Source organism: Lagopus leucura, unplaced genomic scaffold (genome assembly GCF_019238085.1).
Source record: "Lagopus leucura isolate 7727_CA_CO unplaced genomic scaffold, USGS_WTPT01 Super-Scaffold_100009, whole genome shotgun sequence".
Classification (NCBI taxonomy): Eukaryota; Metazoa; Chordata; class Aves; order Galliformes; family Phasianidae; genus Lagopus; species Lagopus leucura.
The window spans coordinates 3382340-3402854 of NW_024962266.1; the positions used below are offsets into that span (position 1 = coordinate 3382340).

The 20515-nt window shown below is 40.4% G+C and overlaps 1 protein-coding gene across 1 annotated transcript in view; it reads right to left on the reverse strand.

Moving 5' to 3' along the window:
- The window catches only part of COP1 (COP1 E3 ubiquitin ligase), a 145032-nt gene that overhangs the window by 109968 nt on the left and 14549 nt on the right, over positions 1-20515 (reverse strand). The window contains exons 2-7 of the mRNA XM_042873549.1: positions 20315-20514; positions 13902-13961; positions 12230-12327; positions 10882-10958; positions 8005-8124; positions 6405-6473 (exon numbers count right to left, since the gene is read on the reverse strand). Of these exons, the coding sequence (XP_042729483.1) occupies positions 6405-6473; positions 8005-8124; positions 10882-10958; positions 12230-12327; positions 13902-13961; positions 20315-20514 (624 nt within the window). The remainder of the gene's footprint in view (positions 1-6404; positions 6474-8004; positions 8125-10881; positions 10959-12229; positions 12328-13901; positions 13962-20314; position 20515) is intronic.

The following is a 20515-nucleotide window of genomic DNA, read 5'->3' on the forward strand; positions in this document are numbered from 1 at the left end:
TACAAAAGAAACGTTACCACAGTAGGTAATGTATGGTCCCATAGCCTTCTTCTTACACAACCTTGCAGATCAGATTCCCTCCAGATCCCCAAGCAGTTTGCAAAAGCCCTCTGGTTTGAATTTGAAGCTGTCTAGAATCACAGAATTGCTCAAGTTGGAAAAGACCTTAAAGACCATCAAGTCCAATCCCATCCTAACCTAACCATATTACCCTGTGGGTAATCTAGATACAAAGTTCTCTAAAATCAACTTTCAGCTCTGGTCTAAGTGTACGAAAGGACATCCTCCATCTACAGTTATGCAGTGGTAAATGCACCATCAATACCAAAACGCTCCTGACTTTCAATTCAAGAATCTAGGTTGGGATTATTAATCGCAGCTTATACAGCACTAAACACCATGGTCACAATTTGATGTCAGTTGGTTATCTAGCAACAAACGCAGCTGGGCACAGTGGGGGAATTTTCAACCTTACGCTTTTTGTTTTTCCTGGATCAAGAACTTTCTTCATTCACTTTGGTGAATCCTAGGTGCTACCATCTAGACCAAGGCTCAGCAGAATTTCTCAGTGCCACAGAGATGGCCTGGAAACAAACAGGCAAGAAAACCTCACGAGGCAGTCATCTGCCTTCAGCCAACTGGCTTTCCAATTCTAGAAAAAGGATAAGAAAGAAGTAGCAGAAGTTACTTTCTAAGGAAATACTGAGAAATCCCCAACGTAACTCCCACTGAACAGCTTAAACAGAACTTCTGGACTCACAGTTTTGGAAACAAGCTATTTTGTGTCAGCTACACTCCTACAACACTCTGATCCAAAAGCTTCATGCATTCATCACTCTGTATACAATAAAGACAAAAACTGTCCACACAACATCCTCTTTCTACATCTTGTCCTTCTACCACCTAGTCCACCAGCAAATTTGAATGTGAACTCAGTAGATCAACAGCTGAACCCCAATTCAGATACCTAGCAAGATAAATTTCTTCCCATAAAACTCAATATCTCAAATACAGCTCAGATCAGCTTCCCCTGGAAATCAGTTGGAAGTCTCATATGCCTCAGTGTTTTCCTTCCATTACTACACAGAGCCTGCTACATAGATCAAGTAGGCAAGGAAGCGATCTTCTGAGTTGAAAGATATTTTAGGCCCTTAAACCACAAGTTTTGACATCAAATTCCATTTGTTGACATCTTTACTGATGAAGTCTTTGCATGAGTGGAAAACAAGACAAGGTTTCTTTTGAAGCATTCTTTTTATCTTTGTACAAGTCTTTGCGTATTATTTTCATTGGTTAATTGTGGGAGATAACCCTTTTAGACATAGGAGCAGGCCACCCATAAGACCTGTCTTGATGACATATTTCTTCCCTGCAGTCAATACTTCCTCCAAATAGCAATATATTTCCTCTTAGCAGGGGAAGAGCTAACAATGGTTTGGAGACTGCATCCTGATTAACGCAAAACTCCTGCAAGCAGGAGGGGGAATGGCTGGCTAACCAAGTACGTTTCACATTTGTAATTTCTCCCAAGCCCTCTTAAAATAAATCCTCCAGTTCAGGTTGCAGAGATGATGCTTTGAATGCTTGCTGACACAGTCAGGTAGAAGTACACCACAAGAGAAAGATCACTGAGGCAGGGAACAAAACTGTTTAAACACTGAGATGGATTCAGTTTAATAAATTTATGTACAAGGCCACTTAACTCCTAGCATTAGGTTGCACCCTCCTTTCTTTAGGGAAATCTCCCCCATCTCAGTAGGGAATAACACTCAGCTATTACACACCGATATTTCTGTGGTAATCCCCAGCTGTCTGTTCATACCCTAACTGCATCCTTGGCTTATCACTACAGTCAGAGCTCACGTCTAATTGAGCAGCTTAGAAATGCAAATAGATTTAAAATACCAGTTATTTAAGTGCAATGCACAGGAAAGAGTACTATAGCTATAAATTTACCTCAGGAGCCCTGGAATGTAATCAAGACTATATGACAACATAAGAGCATGACTGATTTCTAGTTCTGTCACCTCCTCTTGCTTATTCATTAGTTCATCCTTGTGTGTATGCACAGAACAATAAGATCTGACAGGTGAAGTGATTAACACAAGCTAATGACACCCCTGGAGAATTCATACTTATAATTCCCTGCAATTATCCCACAATAACTAATAACTCCTTTTATTTTTAGTATTTAACATGTTCACAGGATGGAATAATTGGAGATGGTTGGATAGATGTGTATCTGAGGCTGGAAAGGGTGACGATGATTCTGAAATGCTGAGCAAGCATTCAACAACCTGAGAGGTCTTGTTTGGTAAATAGGAGAGACTTAATGTGACTTTATTAGAAATAAAAAATATAAATACAAAGTAGTGACAGCTGCCAAGAGAAGCATGAATGCACCTAGACAATACCGCCTATACAACTTGATTTGTGACATCAGTTGTTAAACTTGTTATCCACCTGGCCTAAGTGTGCTACTTCACAGAAACATTTAACAGACTCCCCATCAAGCAGCTATGCTAAAAGTGGTTTAGGACAAATTATATATACACACAAAATACACAGATTCATATGGTACTACCTAGCTTCATGCAGTAGTGTTCAAACCACGACAAGGTATTTAGTTAAGTCTCCTTAAACAGGTAACAGAAGAGCTTTGGTAGCAAGAGAGCTGATAACAGCAGTTAAGTGTTCAAAATGAACAATCATTTAAAAATAAACAAAGTTAAACTTGAATAAAGTATTTATGCAACACAGCTAAGGTAATGGCATCAAATTACTAATTTTAAAGGAGTCCCAGGTTGATGTATTTGGTTTCCCTTGAGAACAGTAATAAACCATAAAGTCAAGCTTTTCATTATTAAACTTGACCTTCTAGACTCCTTGGATCTTTGACTTTAATAGAAGAGCCTGATAGATGGAAAAAAAAGGGAAGTGTGCATCAAATTAACTCTGCACACATATGGAAAGGCACACAACCATGCTAAGTTTGTCTTTGAGAAAACCAGCTATTGTGGATGATCAATACACCCATTCACTATAAAACTATCAGTTATTTTGTTTAGAAGATATTTTCAGGCTTCAGCCATTTGTTTTCAATCTTTTTCCAAGTCAGATTCTTTTTTCTCCTACAAGTATTGCCAAGGATTTATTTATTTATTTATTTTTTAAGCCGTATTGCCATAGGTCAGAAACAAAACATAACCTTAAAAGAAAAAGAACTTGCAAATACCTTTGTGCAAAACACATGCAGTAAATTTCAGTTTGAAAGATCAATGTTTTGGAAAGTTATGAACACATCAAAACAGAATTTCTAATGGAAACTTCTGCAGGTGCTGAACTTCACATTTATCTTCTGGAGAAATGATGAAAGTGCAAGAAAGAAGCATTTGTCAGAAGACGACTACAGCAATATTCTGAATTCTTAAGTATGAGCCTGTAGAGTTTTCTTCTAGATGCAACTCCCCCTTTAATAAGTGAAGTCATCACCATTTCATGAAGGTAGGAGGAAAAAACTTTTATGAGTGAAATAAGCAGAGTTACAGGCGGTAAATTATATGCTCTGAACATGTTGTAATGAAATATTATACAAGTACACTAACTCCAGGGCAAGATCTGTATTAACTAACAAAATTGACAGTCCCGAAGAAACTGCACTCTGTAATTAATAAAAGCTGTTAATAAAATCATGCAATAAATAATATTCAAAGAGGCACACTAGGAAACAAAGTTACCAGGCAATTTTGTATTTCTTTGAAGATTTAAAACAAAAATTTGAAACAGACACTCAATCATACACAAAAGAAGCTGTAACTTACTGAGTGAAGTTGCAATTACTCACTCTGCAGTCATCTGTACTGGAACCAGGTTTGAATTAGTAAAAACAAAAAGAGCAGTGTTCCTTCAGACTCTCCCCACAAAAATAAAGCCTGCTTACATGACTCACAGCTCTGTCAAATATGTTAAACATTCCAGAGTCTTTGCATGTTGAGTTCCATCTTTATTTCTTAAAATCACCTATTGAAGCATCAAAAGAAACTTAAAATTTGCTAAAAGATCTGATAACCTTTCCTGTGCTTTACAGCTTATTAAGATAGTCATTTGAACCCCTCTTCCAAATTAGTACTTCAGCTTTTCTGCAAACATCTGCCTGCAGGTTAAGACTTGGATGCATCATCACCATAGGCATAGACCACATCCTTCCCCAAACAGCAGCTCCTCTGGAAGAAATCATTTGGAAAACAGAATGGAGTGTTTGTAACAAACACTGCTGACCGTGGCAAAGATCTTGGGATTACTATAAAGAACCAACTGGATTAATTTAGCCTGTTGGTAGAACTGGTGTCTTGATTGATGAAAACAGTTTTTCTAAAACCTTCCTAGTAATTTTTATTTTCCACTCTTCTATCAATTGTTTCTTATCTTCCTTATCAAGTGAAAAGAAAGATTGCAAGTGCAAGTCTGACAAGGCTTCATTTCCTAAAAGATGAATGGCAAGACCAGATGCTAAGCACTACAGCAAGCTCAGAACTGACAGGCTTGCACAAATGTCTTCTGAGATGTGACAATCTGCATTTGATGTTAGAATACAAAAGGGGAGGGGGGTTGATAAGAAACAACATCAGAAGTAGTCTTGGCAACAAGAAGGAAAACATAAGCAGGGACAGAAAGGACCTGAAACAGATCCTCTGTCCCAACAGGCTTCAGGATGCTCCCAAGGCCTCCTTCCTAGCCTTAAGAAGTGAATGTCCATTACAACTGAAGCTTAGGGCAAACACAGATGATATGGGAAAGGTTTCCCAGGTGCTGAATATTATTGTCAGTAGAGGAACGCTGCACATGCTAAAAAACAACAAGAAAATACAGAAGCTGTGCATTTCACCCAAACGTAAACTAAAGCAGGCACTAATAGCAAATTCTACTGGGAGAGTTGTTTTAACTCTTTCAGCTGCAGTAGTACAAAGCAGAGTCGTCATTTTTTTCAAGGCACTGACCTAAACATTGCACAGCTGAACCATCCCAGGACTTCTCAACTAAAGAACTCCCCAGCCAAGCTCTGTATCGGCCTCCCAGACAAACAGAGTTACTGTGAAACTTGGGCAATCTCTCAGTCCCTCAAGCTGCACCGTATCTTCACAGCAGGTACTTACTGAGTGCAGTTGGACAGTGGCCAGAGCCCACATTAGTTCTGCTGTGAAGGCAGGTCAAATTTGTGACATTATCTGCATAATCCTAAATATTACATGAAAAAATGATAGCAGACATACAACACTCCTCAATCTACAGAATAACTATTAAAAAAAAATGAAAGCTTAAAGATGTCTTAGCAGTTTCAAGCAGTGCTCAAGTCTCTGCTGTTTAAACAAGATAAAAACAGAGGAATATGTATTTCTTTCTTAACATTGAGGGCTCAGACAAATAGCTTCATATTCAGCAAAATAAGTGGACATCTTCACTGACACCTCTAGTATAAGATACCCAAGATAACCTCTAGCATTTGTTTTCCTTAGAAGATCAGGTATCCTAATCAGCAACATTGTCACCACTTCTCAGGTGAGGCTTCCCCTTTTTCCTGTTACCTCTGTTGGTGGTTCTCATCAGAAGGCCATGGATGTCTATCTGCAGACAGGTTCAGGATAACTTCCTTTGGGAAGTTTTGTGTAAACAAATCCTCACGCCACTCTGAACAAGGTTGCTCATTGTGCATCACCTTTACGTGACTCAAGTTTGCTGCAGACACGCTGTTGGGTCTCAGACTTGTCTTTCAACAAAAAACAGTGCCTCCAGAAAGCGCATTCTTTTGTGGTTTTCACCATCATTTCTGTAGGTTTCTGAGAAATTTCTGCTACCAGAGTGTATACTATTGCATGACAGTAAGCAACAAGTTCCAAACCATGAAAGACAATGCATGATATGTAAACAAATTTCATTCCTTGAGACATTCATTTTGAGACAAGTAAGAAAAGAGCACAGACTATTCATTCTTCTTTGACACAGCATTAGTCATGGCATTCGATACTATCAAATTAAGACAGACCACAGTTTCACTCCTTCTCAGTCTTACAACTTTTCCATCACAAAAGAAAACAACTTGAAGAGCTTGGTGAAGCATGTTGGAGGAAGGGAAATAACTATGACAAAATAACTTGAGGATAAAAATTCTACATTAAATTCACATCAGCATGAGACAAAAAAGGCAAAAAAAAAAAAAAAAAGCTGTCACGTGGTAAATATATTAGATTGCAAGGAAAATTGTTTGTCCTCTGCACGAGGACTTCCCCAAACGTGCCTTGCTTTATTTGCTGAGATAGTGCCAGACTTCCACATCACTTAAATAGAAATGAAGTGACAGAAAGCAGCAGACACCATCTCACACACTGAAAAAAAACAAAGCACATTACCTCTCGTTTGTTTCTTCTGGCAACTTTGAGAAATTCCATAAGGATCTGCAGCTGGGCAGCATGGGACTCCTGTAAAATAATAAATAAGGGTGTGCAACTCTTTCATAGTACGAGAAACAAGCATTCATACACAGCATTCATATATTCACTTAGCAAAGAAACAGCTTTCATTCAGAGATGAGGACAAGAAAATGGATTATTAAGGCAGTTTTAAGAACAGTAGTTTTACTTGCCTCACAGGTTTTAAAGATTTTGTTTGGTTCATGACAAGTTTTAACATGAAAGAAGAAACCCTTGTAACAGTTCTTGTTTGTATATTTCTGAAGGCTTACTAAAAAAAAAAAAGGAAGCGTTTATTTTTTTTTCCCCTTCCGCTGCACATGAAATTGTTTTTGGGATACACATTTTTTGCACACTTGTCTATCCTGGAAGATCGTTAGCATTCACTTCTGCAAATAGCACACTGAAGTATGAAATACTTCTATGAAAAACATCTCCCAAAACGAACAATTATTATGTAAAAAGACATGACAGCTGCTGAAGATTCTCCCTGAATGAAAGACAAAGTCACTGATGAAACTAAAACATACATTTCTAGTCTTTCCATAATAAGTTATCTCCATCAAACTTTGGCTTAATAATTACACCCAAATTTGCTAAAACCTTAAAGAGAAGAGGAGAAGGAGGACTGCAAGAGGGAATAAAAAACACTTCAGAATATAGTCCTATAGTTGTATTCCAGTACTCTGCAGTTCATTTTCACAGTCTGCAGAAACATCCGTCACTGAAAGGCTGTGAGCATTCAGTCAAAAAAGTTCACGACATCAACACACACAGCCCATTAAGGGCAGAGGGGACAGAAAACATAAGGAGATTAGGATTACAAGGAAATAATTTTCTCCCCTGTAATTTTCTTATTCTCTCCCTACTTCTGTGACTGTAATTAAAAAGTAAAGCAAGTAAATGCAAGAAAAATGCAGTCAAGCATTCTTCAAGTGTAAGAGGATGGCTTTTACTTTGTTTTTTGAAAGTTAAGTACCCTTACAAGATTTTCCTGCTCAGAAGTACTTATAAGCTCAATCACATTTCTTTGTTTCACATTTCACCCAAGTGACAAACAGGCTTGAGAACAAAGAGGTTTTACTTTGAAGCTAGAAACTATACTCCCACCCTGTCATCACCAAACGACAGTGAAAGAGTTAGGTACAAAACTTCACCCCCATGCCCCAAGAGAGGGCCATAATCTGGCTCGAATAAATATTTTTGTGTTACTCCCCCACTATCAGAGGCACAGACTGAGTAAATATTGATTCTACAGGAATAAGATACACAATTTCCAATACAACTTTTCCTCACCATTTCAATCCTACTCAGACTTCCCTTGTCCGAAGTTTGTAACCCAGTTTAATTTAGAAGATCTAGCTCTTATAACTGAAAATGGTCATCTGAAACCAATGGCATGGAATGGCTACATACCTAACTTTCCCAAACCAATGACATTGCTGATCAATCACAGGAACAGCTTGCTTCGCTCTGCACAGATCTTCAAACTGTCTTAATATATAAAGGCATAAAAAAAAAAAAAAAAAAAAACACTTACTGCTTCTAATTGCTTCTTCTTTTGTACCAGCAGCTCCAGCATCAGGTTGACATTAGCCAAGTCAAGATTGTCTTGATCAGTTCCCAACAAATCTTGAATTATCTGCCACCTGTGGCCATTCTAGAAAGAAAATGAGAGACATTGGACAGAAGGTTCAAGAAATTCAGGGCTATATCCAGCAACAAGTACCTAAACTGCACTATTTCATCCCCTTGTAAAAAATTTCAGAGCAGTTTTTGGAAATCAAAATCCCCAGCTCTCCCACATGTGCAGGAAATAGCTCTTCTGTCCCACTCCTCTGTGGAGCTGCTTATCTCGTTTGGAAGATATTTTGAGAATTCGTGCTTTATGAGAACACAGCTACTGCTAGGAAAAGATTATTACACAGCCACAGCTTTATTTGATTTGTGCCCTAGTTTTTGAGAACATATTTCTATGGGGAGGAAAAGAAAGCATGTTTATGGAAACTCAGTTGAATTATATCTACCTGAAATATTGTTAAGTGGCAATACCTTTCAATTTTTTTAACCAAGGAATATGTAAAGCCTTTATGCTAAATTCAAATGGAAGAAAGTAGCATCAGCCCATTTCTTTTATGCCCCCTCCGCCCACACTGCTCCTCTTAAGTGTATTTTCATGGGAAACACAAGAGCAGGAAAGAAGATGGAGCCCAGCAGGCTGATCTTTTCATCCAACTTGTTAGAGCTGAAAAGGACTCCTTGGAAAGCAAGCACTCTACTGTACAGCCCAGACTCCCTTCCCTAAAGGTTGTTTGCCCTTCTTATTCTCAGTAAAGTTAGGCATAAAAAGTACCTTTCAGAAGAGAAAAGGCTGAATTACATGTTAACACCAGCATAGCTTTACATTAGGAAGACTCAGGATGCAGCTGAAAGGTCTTTGGGCCTCCTAAAACCCAGAGCTGGATCAAAAACCTTGTCCTCAAAAGCTATGACACTAAATCAAGATTTTTAGGTTTGCAAGAACTAGAAGTGCCTTCCAATCTAAAGCAGACATTTTCTAAGAAGCTATGGAGTATTTGTATTGGCTACATTAAGACAAATAATGTAACATCCATATAGAACATTATTCCTTTTTACACAACACTTAAAACCTGTGGGAACAGCACAGACAAAAATCTCAATTTCAATCTGGAACAACTAGAAAAAAAATATACATATAACTTCAAATCAAGTCAATATGCTTATAGAGAAATTTTAAATAATACAATACTAGAATAAATTTCAGGGTGTACTTTTACTCTTCTAAGAATGGAAAGAAAGAACAAGCACCAGATTCATGAAAAAGAGAAGTTAACAGTGAACTTGCTGAACTATTGAAGATTTTTATTTATTTAATATTTTGAAAGGACAAAAAAGAGACAAAATATTAACCTGAAAATTATTAACCTGGAAATAAATTCCTTCCAGAAACAGAAAGTAATTGGAACACCATTCAAAGGCTTGTCAGGCTCATTAGGTAAGGCGAAAGAGGTATTTGAGTAAAATGAGATGTACAGAGAAAGAAGGACTCATATTTGCAGATATCAGATTCTAGAACTGCACTTTCAGTATGGACAAGAATGCTGTAGATTTGTTAATGCTACACACAATGTGAATCTTGCCTTAGCCATCACTGAAGGGACCAGAAAACTGTCCTTACGTACTGGTGCTATTACTTAATGGATTCTACTAAATGATTTAGAAAGTTTCAGAGATCCCTTAATGTGGTTTCTTCAATTAATGAGACAAATCCACTGCCAAGAAACGGCACTCAGCACAGGATTCATTTGCTGTAACATGTCTCAACTTCTTTTATTACATTTGATGTTAAGAGAACAGGCACATTAAGCAGCACATGCAGCATCAAGGCTTCTTGTTTTAGAAGACATGGTATTTTTGTTTGCTGGCAAAAACAGATAATAGTGTTTTTGGAGTAAGGTCATAGCTGATTTTCCACTTACTCACAGTTATCTAACATAGAGGCATCCACAAGTATAGTTTTAATGGTGCACTGTGAGAAAGCAGAATCCAAAAAGCTGCTGCACATTCCTTCAGGTTAGCTGTATGAATTTTAAAGCTAGGTATTAAATCCCTTCCATTTTATCTTCGCTAGAAAATGGGTGGTAAGTAAGCCAGTGATTCTTGGAAGCGTACTCTTTTCTGAAGCACATTGGTGCTGGAAGCATTGTTTTCTACAGTGTAACCCCTAAATTAATAAGGCTTCAATAGAGATTTCTTTTTTTTTTTTTTTTAACTGAACATATTTATTTTGCATCCTTATTTACGAGTTATGGAAGCCAAGGAAGGAAACCTGAAGAACTAAGACAAATATTATGCAAGTTTTCTGATTAATATCATGTACTGCTCTGAAATGTACAAAAGCATCCACTGCTACAGCAGAGGGATTTCCTCTAGAGAACACAGCTCAGCCTAAATTGCACTCTGATTCCACAACATGAACAAAGTCTAGAAGAGAACTAGGCAGTTGTATCTGGGATCAGAGCCAGTACAGCAGTACTCCAAACACATCTTTCTCCCTCTTGTGGTTAGTATTATCCTTCCTTCAATTTCTTTATAGAACCTAACCTCTCACACACGATCAGACAAGCCTCTATTACTTATTAGTCTTAATGTAGTAGCCATTTCCAGCACTGAATAAAGATGGTTACCTTTAAATAAGTGTGCTTTCACTGGTAGTTTTGCAGGTTCTATTCAGTACATTTCATGACATACAGTGCCACTGATATTGGTGTTATTCCCCCACAGAGCATATTAAAACACCAGCTTGATGATATATTCTCTAATAAATTAAGCCCCATAATGACAATTGTTGTACAGAATATTTAAATAAATATAAAGTAAGAAAGTTTGAACATACGGTGCTACTCACTGAATGGTCCAGTTTGAATCGCTTCTCCTCAGATCTCTGTTTTTGTTTAAGAATAAGTTCATTAACTGAAAAAAAATAAAAATAAAAAAACAGGTATCAGAAGAAAGATTCAAGAACTCAAATATGAGAAAATCCATCCCAATTTTTATTTTCAATTACACAGACAGTTTACTAACAACTAAAACAATACGAAGTTACAGACATTTTTCTCTAATCAATTTACTATCTGGACAATCTTCTGCGAAGGGTATAAAGACACATATTTGCTGATGACTTCTTATAATGCCTACACATTAACAAAATTGCTCCAGTTCATTTTTCTAAGCACCAGTGTATCTGTCTTGGAACTGAAAAACACATCACAGAAGAGTCTGAAGGAGACAAAACATCAACAGGTTTACTACAGGCCAAGAACAAGTGCAGCCAAACAAAAACTTTCTCCTTCATATCACTATGTTCATTGCTTAACATATTTTACTTCACACCATTACTGTAAAGAGACAGAAGTAAGCTCACCACTCTCCCATACACACACTTCTTTTTCTCCCAAAGCAGACTCTTTAACTGTAAGTGTACAGAAACAATGCTTCAGCCTAACATACCCTCCACAACTTGCCTTAGCACCACCTTCAGCGCAGCATGCTTGGGACTAAATCAGGGTGCCTGTTCCTGAAACATCTGTTGGCTACTGTGGCTCAGAGGCTATTACTAAATGAATACCCCAGCTATGAAATCAAGATTGGTTCTATTTTGATATTTCATACTCCAACATGTTTCACTGGGATCTTTTCTCCTTGTAACACAGCATGTAACTATTCCCCTTCTTTTGTTTCTGCAGCAATTAAGTAGCACTGCATACATATACAAATATTTTCTGCATGTAATTTAGACACAAAGATGCATCACATGAGCCACACTGTGGCAGTCAAAGTAGCACCATTCAGCCTCCCCACATCAGCATCTGTACTTCAGAAACAGCGCAAGTTCTTGGTTATTAAACAAATGACAGCACAAGAAATCAGAAGTAATTACAGAGATTGAAATCTCTACTCACCATAAAACATCATCATCTCGCTGCTGTTTGCATGCTATAAAAAGTAAATCACAGTCTTGCTGCCATAACTCAGCATACAGAACTGCTGGAGGCAGTGGAGTATTAACAATTTATACTACCAGCCACGTGTATTTATTTATTTTAAAACACAGTTGACCAAAGGGCTGATGCTTGGACTTCATTTTCAATCTCTGCATGTGGGTTATTTATAGGATGAATTTACAAGTACGTATCTCCCATCACAACTAAGATGTTACTTACATAAACAAACCTAGAGCTCACCTAAGAAGTTGGGATAAAGATGATCTATGTTGTCCACAACATAATTACATTTGGGACATCTGTTGTTGTCTTCCAAGCTCTGGTGAATACATTTGTAGCTATTAAAAAAAAAAAAAAAAGAAAAAAGAGAAGAGAAAAAACAGAAAATAAAAAGGTACACAAGCACAAAGGAAATCATATAAACCTTGGATAATGTGTACTTCCTTTGGATGGCTAGTTAACAGCTGCATTGCCAAGATGCTACAGTGGAGTCAAGGCATTCCAATATTGACAAAGGGCAGGCTACAGCAAAAACTGGAGTTGGCAAGGATTACAAAATTGTGTTTAAGTACTTCACTCATTTATTTCAGTAAGAATTGTGACAATGTGGCTACTTCAGTCATGCTTGTGTCTTGAATTCATGCTCCTCTTCCACAGCTAGAGCAGGCAGATGAGCTGCATTATTCAGAAGCAACTTTTTTTACATCAGCCAAATACTTTGCAAGTAACACTGGAAGCTACTGCACATTCAGATAATACTGCACAGACCTCTAAAAGAGTCTCACCTCCCAGTGGTTGTTCTTAATACAAGGCACTCTGAAGGTGCTGTGATAAACTAGTTAGCTATTTGAGGGGTGGACTAAAAAGATGCACTTCAGCACAGAGCTAAAGAACCCCACTCCCTACCAAGCTTCAAGTCAACTGAAGAAAGAAACATCCAATGATGCATCATTGCTCTCTTGTACCTAAATAATTGTACTCTAATGCCTTTCATCTTGGACTTCCTAAAAAGAATCCCAGTGATCTGTAATGAAGTGTTATGTACAAAGCACAGAGTCAAGTGCTACCTTACCTGTATGCAGGACAAAACAGCCTGAAAGCTAACAGAATCTGCTTCTCAAGGTGATTGTTTTATGCTCCTAAAATACTACTAGTAAAAAGTAGGAGATTATTTTTCTATTTAATAGGCACTGTAAGAGTGTAGTACACACCAGACATTAAAACCTCATGGGCCAACACTTATTCCAATCCTTAGCTGAAGCCAGGGAAGCAGGCAACTCCAAACCTGCACCTGGAGGGTTCTTGTCCTTCTTCAAACATTTGCTGCTTGTGAAAGCCAGGGATAACACACTGAAAAATACATGAACCTCAAGCCAATCTGATGTAACAGTTTCCTAGTAAGCATTTTGCAAAGAGAAAAATATAAAGGAGTGAATAAAGATGCAAGCCTGAAGCATACCCTCTCTCTTAGGTTCAGTAGAATTGCAACAGATAATGTGAAGGCCTCTTCAAATTGTGTAAGGTCTCACCCAAAAGCAAAGAGGGCCTGCCAACACCAACACTGGCTTTCATGACCTTTATAACAGCAACACCCACTGCATTAGATGGCAATAGAAAAAAACCTTTTCATTTCCAACAGAAACAGCTCTGACCCTGGACATGGAGTGCTACCAACAGTTTACGACCATTTTTTTTCTTTACACAGAAATATGGTAGCATTAAGCTTCATTTTAAATACTTAGGAGAATTTTTTAGTCTAACTGGTGGTAACCACCTCTTAAAACTTGATTTCAATGTCTTCAATGTAAGGCCAGAAAACAGAAGGAACAACTCACAAGGAAAGTGATCCACAGCAATGTTAGGCCTCAAGCACCATACAGGATGGATGATCTGTGCAATACAAAGATCTTACCAGAAGCTGTGTCCACATTTTGTCATGTAGGCTTCTTCAATCATATCAAAGCAGATGGGACTGAAAAAAAAAAAAAAAAAAAAAAAACCCAGTTATGTTTTTCTAAAGTATTATTAATCTGAAGCAGCCACGCAAACAAGTGTAATCTTTTATGTTTGTAAAATAGAAAAGAACAGAAAAAAAAAGTGCAACAGCAACTCGACAGTATAAAGATCAAAAGGGCAATCAACAGTTCTTTGAACTCTGAGCAATACTGCAGCTTGCTACAACTGGAAACCAGGTACGTGTTCACCCTTGAAGCTTTCAACAGTTGTAAACCACTCAAAGCCAGAGCACCAATGACAAGCAAAGAACCTCCTGGCCAATTCAAGCTGACCTTAGACTATTTTTAACATAAGTTATGTCTAGGTGACACCAAGATCAGTTTTTAATTCTGTTTTTTCAGCCAATAGCTAGGCACAATTAAAAGAAATGACTCAGTAGTGATGGTATGAGAATCAGCTGTAATAAACTTGAGGCACAGGTGCCAGTGAGGGCTGTGCCCTGCAGGGCACACCAGACAGCAGGCAGAGCAGAAGGACACCTGAAGTTACATACTGCAACAAGTGGGAGCCAACAGACCAGCAGTGTTCAGAGTCACAGGAGAAAAAGGAAGAGAGGATGTGGGAATCCAAATTAGGAGAACAGGAGAATGCAGCCGGACACCAAAGCTTCAGCTCTTTCCAGAACTCTTTCTCAACCAACACAAGCACAGCACTCAGAGCAAGACACGCAGCCAGGCAGTGCTCACAGAGCCCGGGGCAGGCAGGAGGTAAAGGGATCTACTGAGATGGCAATACAGGGTATCAGCCTCCTCAACAAGTGGCTGCAATGGATTTGGAAGGGAAAAGGAAGACAAACAAAAGCAGAAGAGCTGCACTTGACTCCCAGTGCCTGCTATAATTTGCTGCTAGTGATGGTTAGTATGACACGCTATCACATAATGCCTTCAGAATTTGACCAGCTATCTAGCAAGGTGCTGTGGACAATAGAATCATAACTTTCTATGCAATACATGCAGCAGATGTGCCACAAGCTACATCTTGCTTTCAAGCCCAGAGATTCCAATGCTATCCTCACATTCCTGCTAGTCCATACAAATCTGCACTGGGAAAGAAGTTAACCAGCAGCTGCTTTCTTTACAAGCAGCCTCCCCTTAGGTGATGCATTCTCATAGAATAACCTGTTAAAAAACTGCTAACAGCCTTTGCTGTTTACACAACTCCTTTCCGAATTTAAGATGAAAGCATTTGATGTCAGACCAAACATGCAATGCCTAGCTAAGCAGGCTCTATTTTGCCACAATTTCTCCCCTAGAGCCTGAAAAAGATATCACGGCAGTCATTCCCCACATCCCACCACTCTTTTCAGAGGATACTTTTATCTAGGACCCACTGAGCATTTAAAAGGAGGAGCAGCATCTTTTAAAATATCTTTTAAGCCCATAGAGAGTGGAAGCCATGGCCACTGCAAACTAAATCCCCCTCGAAGTGACCAAATTGGGAAGGATGGATGCCTTTAAGTTTGTTCAGCCTGATACACAAACTAGGTTGTCTTAAACACCCCAGAAAATCTGCTACATGAACACAACTTAACTGTGAGCAAAGCAGAACATTATTCTTTGCATCACTGCAAGAATAAAGATGCAACTGAAGTAACTAACTGGCACCTGCTCCTCTTGTGCCCCAGCAGATCCCTTACTGTGAATCAGCTGTCCCAAGCTGCACCACATGAGGCATTAAGGTCACTTGTTTCTAAAACAGGAGCAACTTAGTTTCAAGGCACTTTTTAGTCAGAATAAGTTCTCAACAAACTTGGCCAACAAGGATGTATGAACGAGAGGAAAAAATAAAAATAAAAAAATCAAGCATCCCTTAGGGGCTAGCTAACAGAATACAAAGAGAGTCAAAAACCTGTGGTTACAGAGACAGAGGATGAAGGTCTCTGAGGCTGGTCTCTCCCCACTGGTGATGAAGAGTTTCATTACCTTGCTGCCCCCCCGGGTAAGCCATAAAACATGGCATTATTTGGAGACAAGGGCTAAAAACTGCTGTTTTGTGCAGCATCAGACGCATTTTCTCTGGTACGCTCCTAGCAATAAGTACAGGAAACAACAAAGCTGCAAGGCTCTTCTGTCGGCAGCAAGACATCAGAAATTAGAGCTAAAGGAGGAATACACCCTCCTGACATGACAGCTATCCAAGACCATTGTTTCCCAACTTATTCTTCTTCATACCAGTTTGACTGGAGAAGTGACAGAGCTAAAACAGCTGAGAAAAAGCAAACAGAGCCTGCAAAAATAGCCACTCAGCTCCAGTGTCATTCTCAACAGAGCCTGAAGTTTCCACTCAGAACCATTTCTCAACCCAGATACTCAGTGACTTACAAAGGGAAACAAGATTGATGTCTTTGATACTTATCAAAGCCAAGCTGGCTGTAACCCATAGAAGTTGCTGTGCACCAGTTGTTTTATGTTTGCCTAACAGAGGGAAAGTTAAGAAATGAGCAGAGGCATGAGACAGGAACTTGAGTCTCATTGCAGCTTGCAGCACTCACTGAAGCGCAGGGCATGGTGAAACCAAGGCCCCTACACTTGAGGTAGCTCCCATTCGCTGTTTGATGGACTCAAGAAGCAGAGTCATGTAAAAAAGGTGCAGATTACTCCAGAAAGCCACCAGTTTCACTGCTCTTTACCAGATACAGATACCCTATTGACTAAACAATTACCTGCCCTACACTTTCTAAACCACAAAGGCTTATCTGTGCATCTGGTTGAAGCAGTCATTATAAAAGTCAAGCACATTCCATATTTCCTTCTGTTCCACAGCAAAGCAGACCTGCTAAAGTTTCTTCCTCCTACTCCATTCTTCTGGGATCTAAGAGAGCAGCACTGGCTACAGGCTCTGAATGGTCAAGCTCTGTGTAAACAACAAAGATCACTGCCGTCAAGTATGTGCTTGATACAAAGCTCAAACAGCAGATCACAAGAATACAAACAACTATAACTTACACATGTCACCATTAACATGGAAACACCTAAAGAAAGAACTGGTTTTAAAGACCTACAAGCCTACCTTTAAACGTAGCAAGCAGAGCTTCCCACGCCCAAGTTAGCTGGGCGTACCTCTGTATGCAATATACTCTTTTCCATATGCTCTTATTTATGTCAGAGCTCAAACAAGCACTGAAATGAAGCAGCCACTGAAAAGTCAGCCTGCAGTTCAGACCACCCCCCTGCCCCCGGTTTGGGAAGCAAAACAACTGGCAACTGGTTTTAGAAAGTTTTAGTCAACCATTAATTGGGAGGGTTAAGGTAAGGCCTGGGAAAACCATAGGCAATTACACTGCTACAGAGGAGGAAATCCTCCAATTAGAGGATTCCCTTTCAGACACTCCTGAGGCAACTGGAAAGAGGCTTGGCTACACAAGCAATACAAAGTCTGTCTTTAAATTCTACATCCTACACCAAGAGGAACAAGAAGTTTCCCCTATCACCATAAAGTTGTCTAGTAAGTCACACATATGTGCTTTCCTGGTCTGGCGTAACGCATTTCCAGGCAGAAGCTGAAAAGTACTACAAACAGTACCTATTTGCAAACCCCTGAGCTCAAGATTTCACAACCCAGACTAGCAGCGTATGCCAGCATTTGCATTAAAGCCTCAGCCTCACATTTCTGAGAGCACGTTTTTGGAAGACTGAGAGGCTGTGCACTTAGGCTACCAACAGGATTTTCACACAGAAGTTCAGGTGAGTTGTGTACCTGAAAGCCCTTCTTCCAGCTTCAGTTTGTTATAGGCAGGATCTGATGCCAAATCTCCAGCTGCATCTAACAGTAACTCACAATCCATACGCAGGAAGATCACTGAACGACCCCTGCATCTGGCAGAGTCTTGAAAGTATCCTTGGAAAAGCTGCATATTGAAGCTCTCTCTTCTCAGACTAAAATAGCCAAAGCTTGTTTAAACCAATTCTTCGAACCTGCACAGACACCTGACTTGTTGGATGTTACTCAAAGTTGCCAGTTGAGTTTTCACTTCTGTATTGCATAACTGTACTGCTACTTCAAGAAAAGAGATGAGTGCTATAATTCAAACCTATTGTTAATAGCAGGTGCTACAGCCCACTGACATACATGGCAGTGAAGAACCCAGGTAAGTTACTGTAATTATTACTTGCTCTTAAAGCTTCTGACCTATAGTTAAGTAGACCCAGCGTGGCTCTCCTTTAAAGTACAAAAGGGCAGTAAAGGCATTTTGCCTTGATTACTGCTCAGCTGACTTTTTCCCCCCCTTCTCACTTACTCAGCCAGCAGTATTCCTGAATGAGGAGAAAACAATTAATTACTCTCCTTGCAGCACTTACCTGCAGGGAAAAAAAAACAGCAGCATGCAACTCTGTATTTTGAATGGACTCAAAGCACTCAAATTGTCCTACAAACATAATGGTAAGGATTTAATGTCCCTTGCTTTCAGCAACCTTATTCCTATGACTCGCAACAAAGCATAAACTGACTGGACAGGGATGGGAAGTGATGGCTGTAGACCACACCATAACGAATATACAAGGGCATTCATCATCACATCACTTACCATAACCAGAAAAAAAGTAGCAAAGCAACTAAGCAGCTATTTCCCCAAACAAGTACCCTTAAACCCACTTCACATGGCCCATGCTCAGACAGAGCACACCAGCCAATAGCAGCTGTTTGCTCACCCCAATTCCACTACATAGCAAACCTACAGCGACAGGTAATGACCAAAAATTACTTCCATTACTAGCAAGAAGTAGTTGCTGTTTTTCCTGCCTCCAACTTCTCAGCAGCTTCACTTAAGTAACAAGGATACTTCCCATCTACTCTGACAGTTTAAGATCAAGTCCATGGGGCTTTGCTATGACACATGTCCTGCAGACACAAACATCCAATCCTCCCCTGTAAGTCAGCAGTCAGACAGGGCCACCTTGGCAGCTGCAGTCCACTTTCTTTTCCTCTTGTACTTCCAGCCGATGACTTTCCTACAGCTCACGCATGTTTCTGGTCTCTTCTCAACATCAGCTGAGAGCACTCACCCTACCTTTCTGTTCTCACATTTTAGTACATCCACCCAGCCATAAACACCAAACCTCCTCCTAATGTTTGAAGATTTGAAACCCGCAGCCTGTCTTTAAACTGAGAATTACCACCAGCTCCCACAGCAAGACACAGCACCGGGCCTTGTTCTTCCACATCTGCTGGATGGGTATTTTCAGCTACAAGCAGCAGCCCTGGCTGAACATCAGAAGGATGACATGTGGGGAGGTTCAAGGAAGAAAGCTTTTCTCATCACTGCAGAAGTTCTGAACATTAGAAGGACAACATATGTAGAGGATTAAGGAAGAAAATGTTTCTCATCATCGCAAAAGTTCCCTACTTATCTGGGGTTAGGTGCTGGACTGACACAAACACTTACCTCCAACTAACAGAGGAAGGCCCACATCAGTTTCACTGGATTTATAGTGACCCAAAAATAATAAAAGCGATGCCAAGGGGACACAGAATCATAGGGGTTGGTTGGAAGGGACTTCTGCTAAAGCAGGTTCCCTACAATAGGTAACACAGTGCTCAAGTGGCCTTAAATATTCTCAGAGAAGGGACTCCACCACCACTCTGGGCAGCCTGTTCCACTGCTCTGCCACCTGCATAGTAAGGAAATACAGGACTTCAGGGGCTGGAAGGGAACTCTAGAGACCATCTAGTCCAACCCCCTGCCAAAGTAGGCTCCCTAGACCAGGTTGCACAGGTACTAAAGACCCAACTGAATGCGTGTCTCCACAGGAGACTCCACAACCTTCCTGGGCAGCCCGTTCCAGTGCTCTGTCGCCCTTACTGTGAAGTTCTTACTCACATTTGTGTGGAACTTTCTATGCTCCAGTTTGTGGTCATTTCCCCTTGTCCTGTCACGACACAGCACTAAAGAGAGCCTGGTGCATACCACATCTTAGATATTTATACAGATTGATCAGATCCCCAAAGAACTTCTACCTCACTTTAGTATGAAATTCCCTATCTTGCAACCCGTGCCCACCGTCCCTCATTCTGTTGCTGGGCAGCACCAAAAGATGCCGGTCCAAGTCGCATGGATAAACAGCCACGAGTTCAGCTTTCCCTCACCAGGGAGATGTTCCAGGCCCCTAACAGAGGGATTTCTGAAACTCCTTACAGCCCCCGCGCAGCAACCAAACAAGTAAGCAACCGAACCACGGGACCGGCTGCGGGATCCTCCAGCTGAGCAGTGGGAACGGAACGGCGGGAGCCCTCTGTGAGAGCGGGAGAGACCGCGGGAAGGGCCGAGGGCCGCCTCGAGAGGCCTCGCTCCCCCTCCATCCCCGCACTCACCACACAAAGTCGTTGCTCTTGTCCTCGTAGGAGTTGAGCAGCCCGTTGCAGAGCGGGGTGAGCAGCGGCCTCTTCCTGCCCCCTCCTCCCGCCCCGCCGCCACCAGACGAGCCGCCGCCGCCGGGCCGCGCCGCCGCCGCCAGCCGGGCCAACCCCGCGCCCGCCGCCGCCGCTGCGCCCGAGCCCGACACGGCGGCCGCC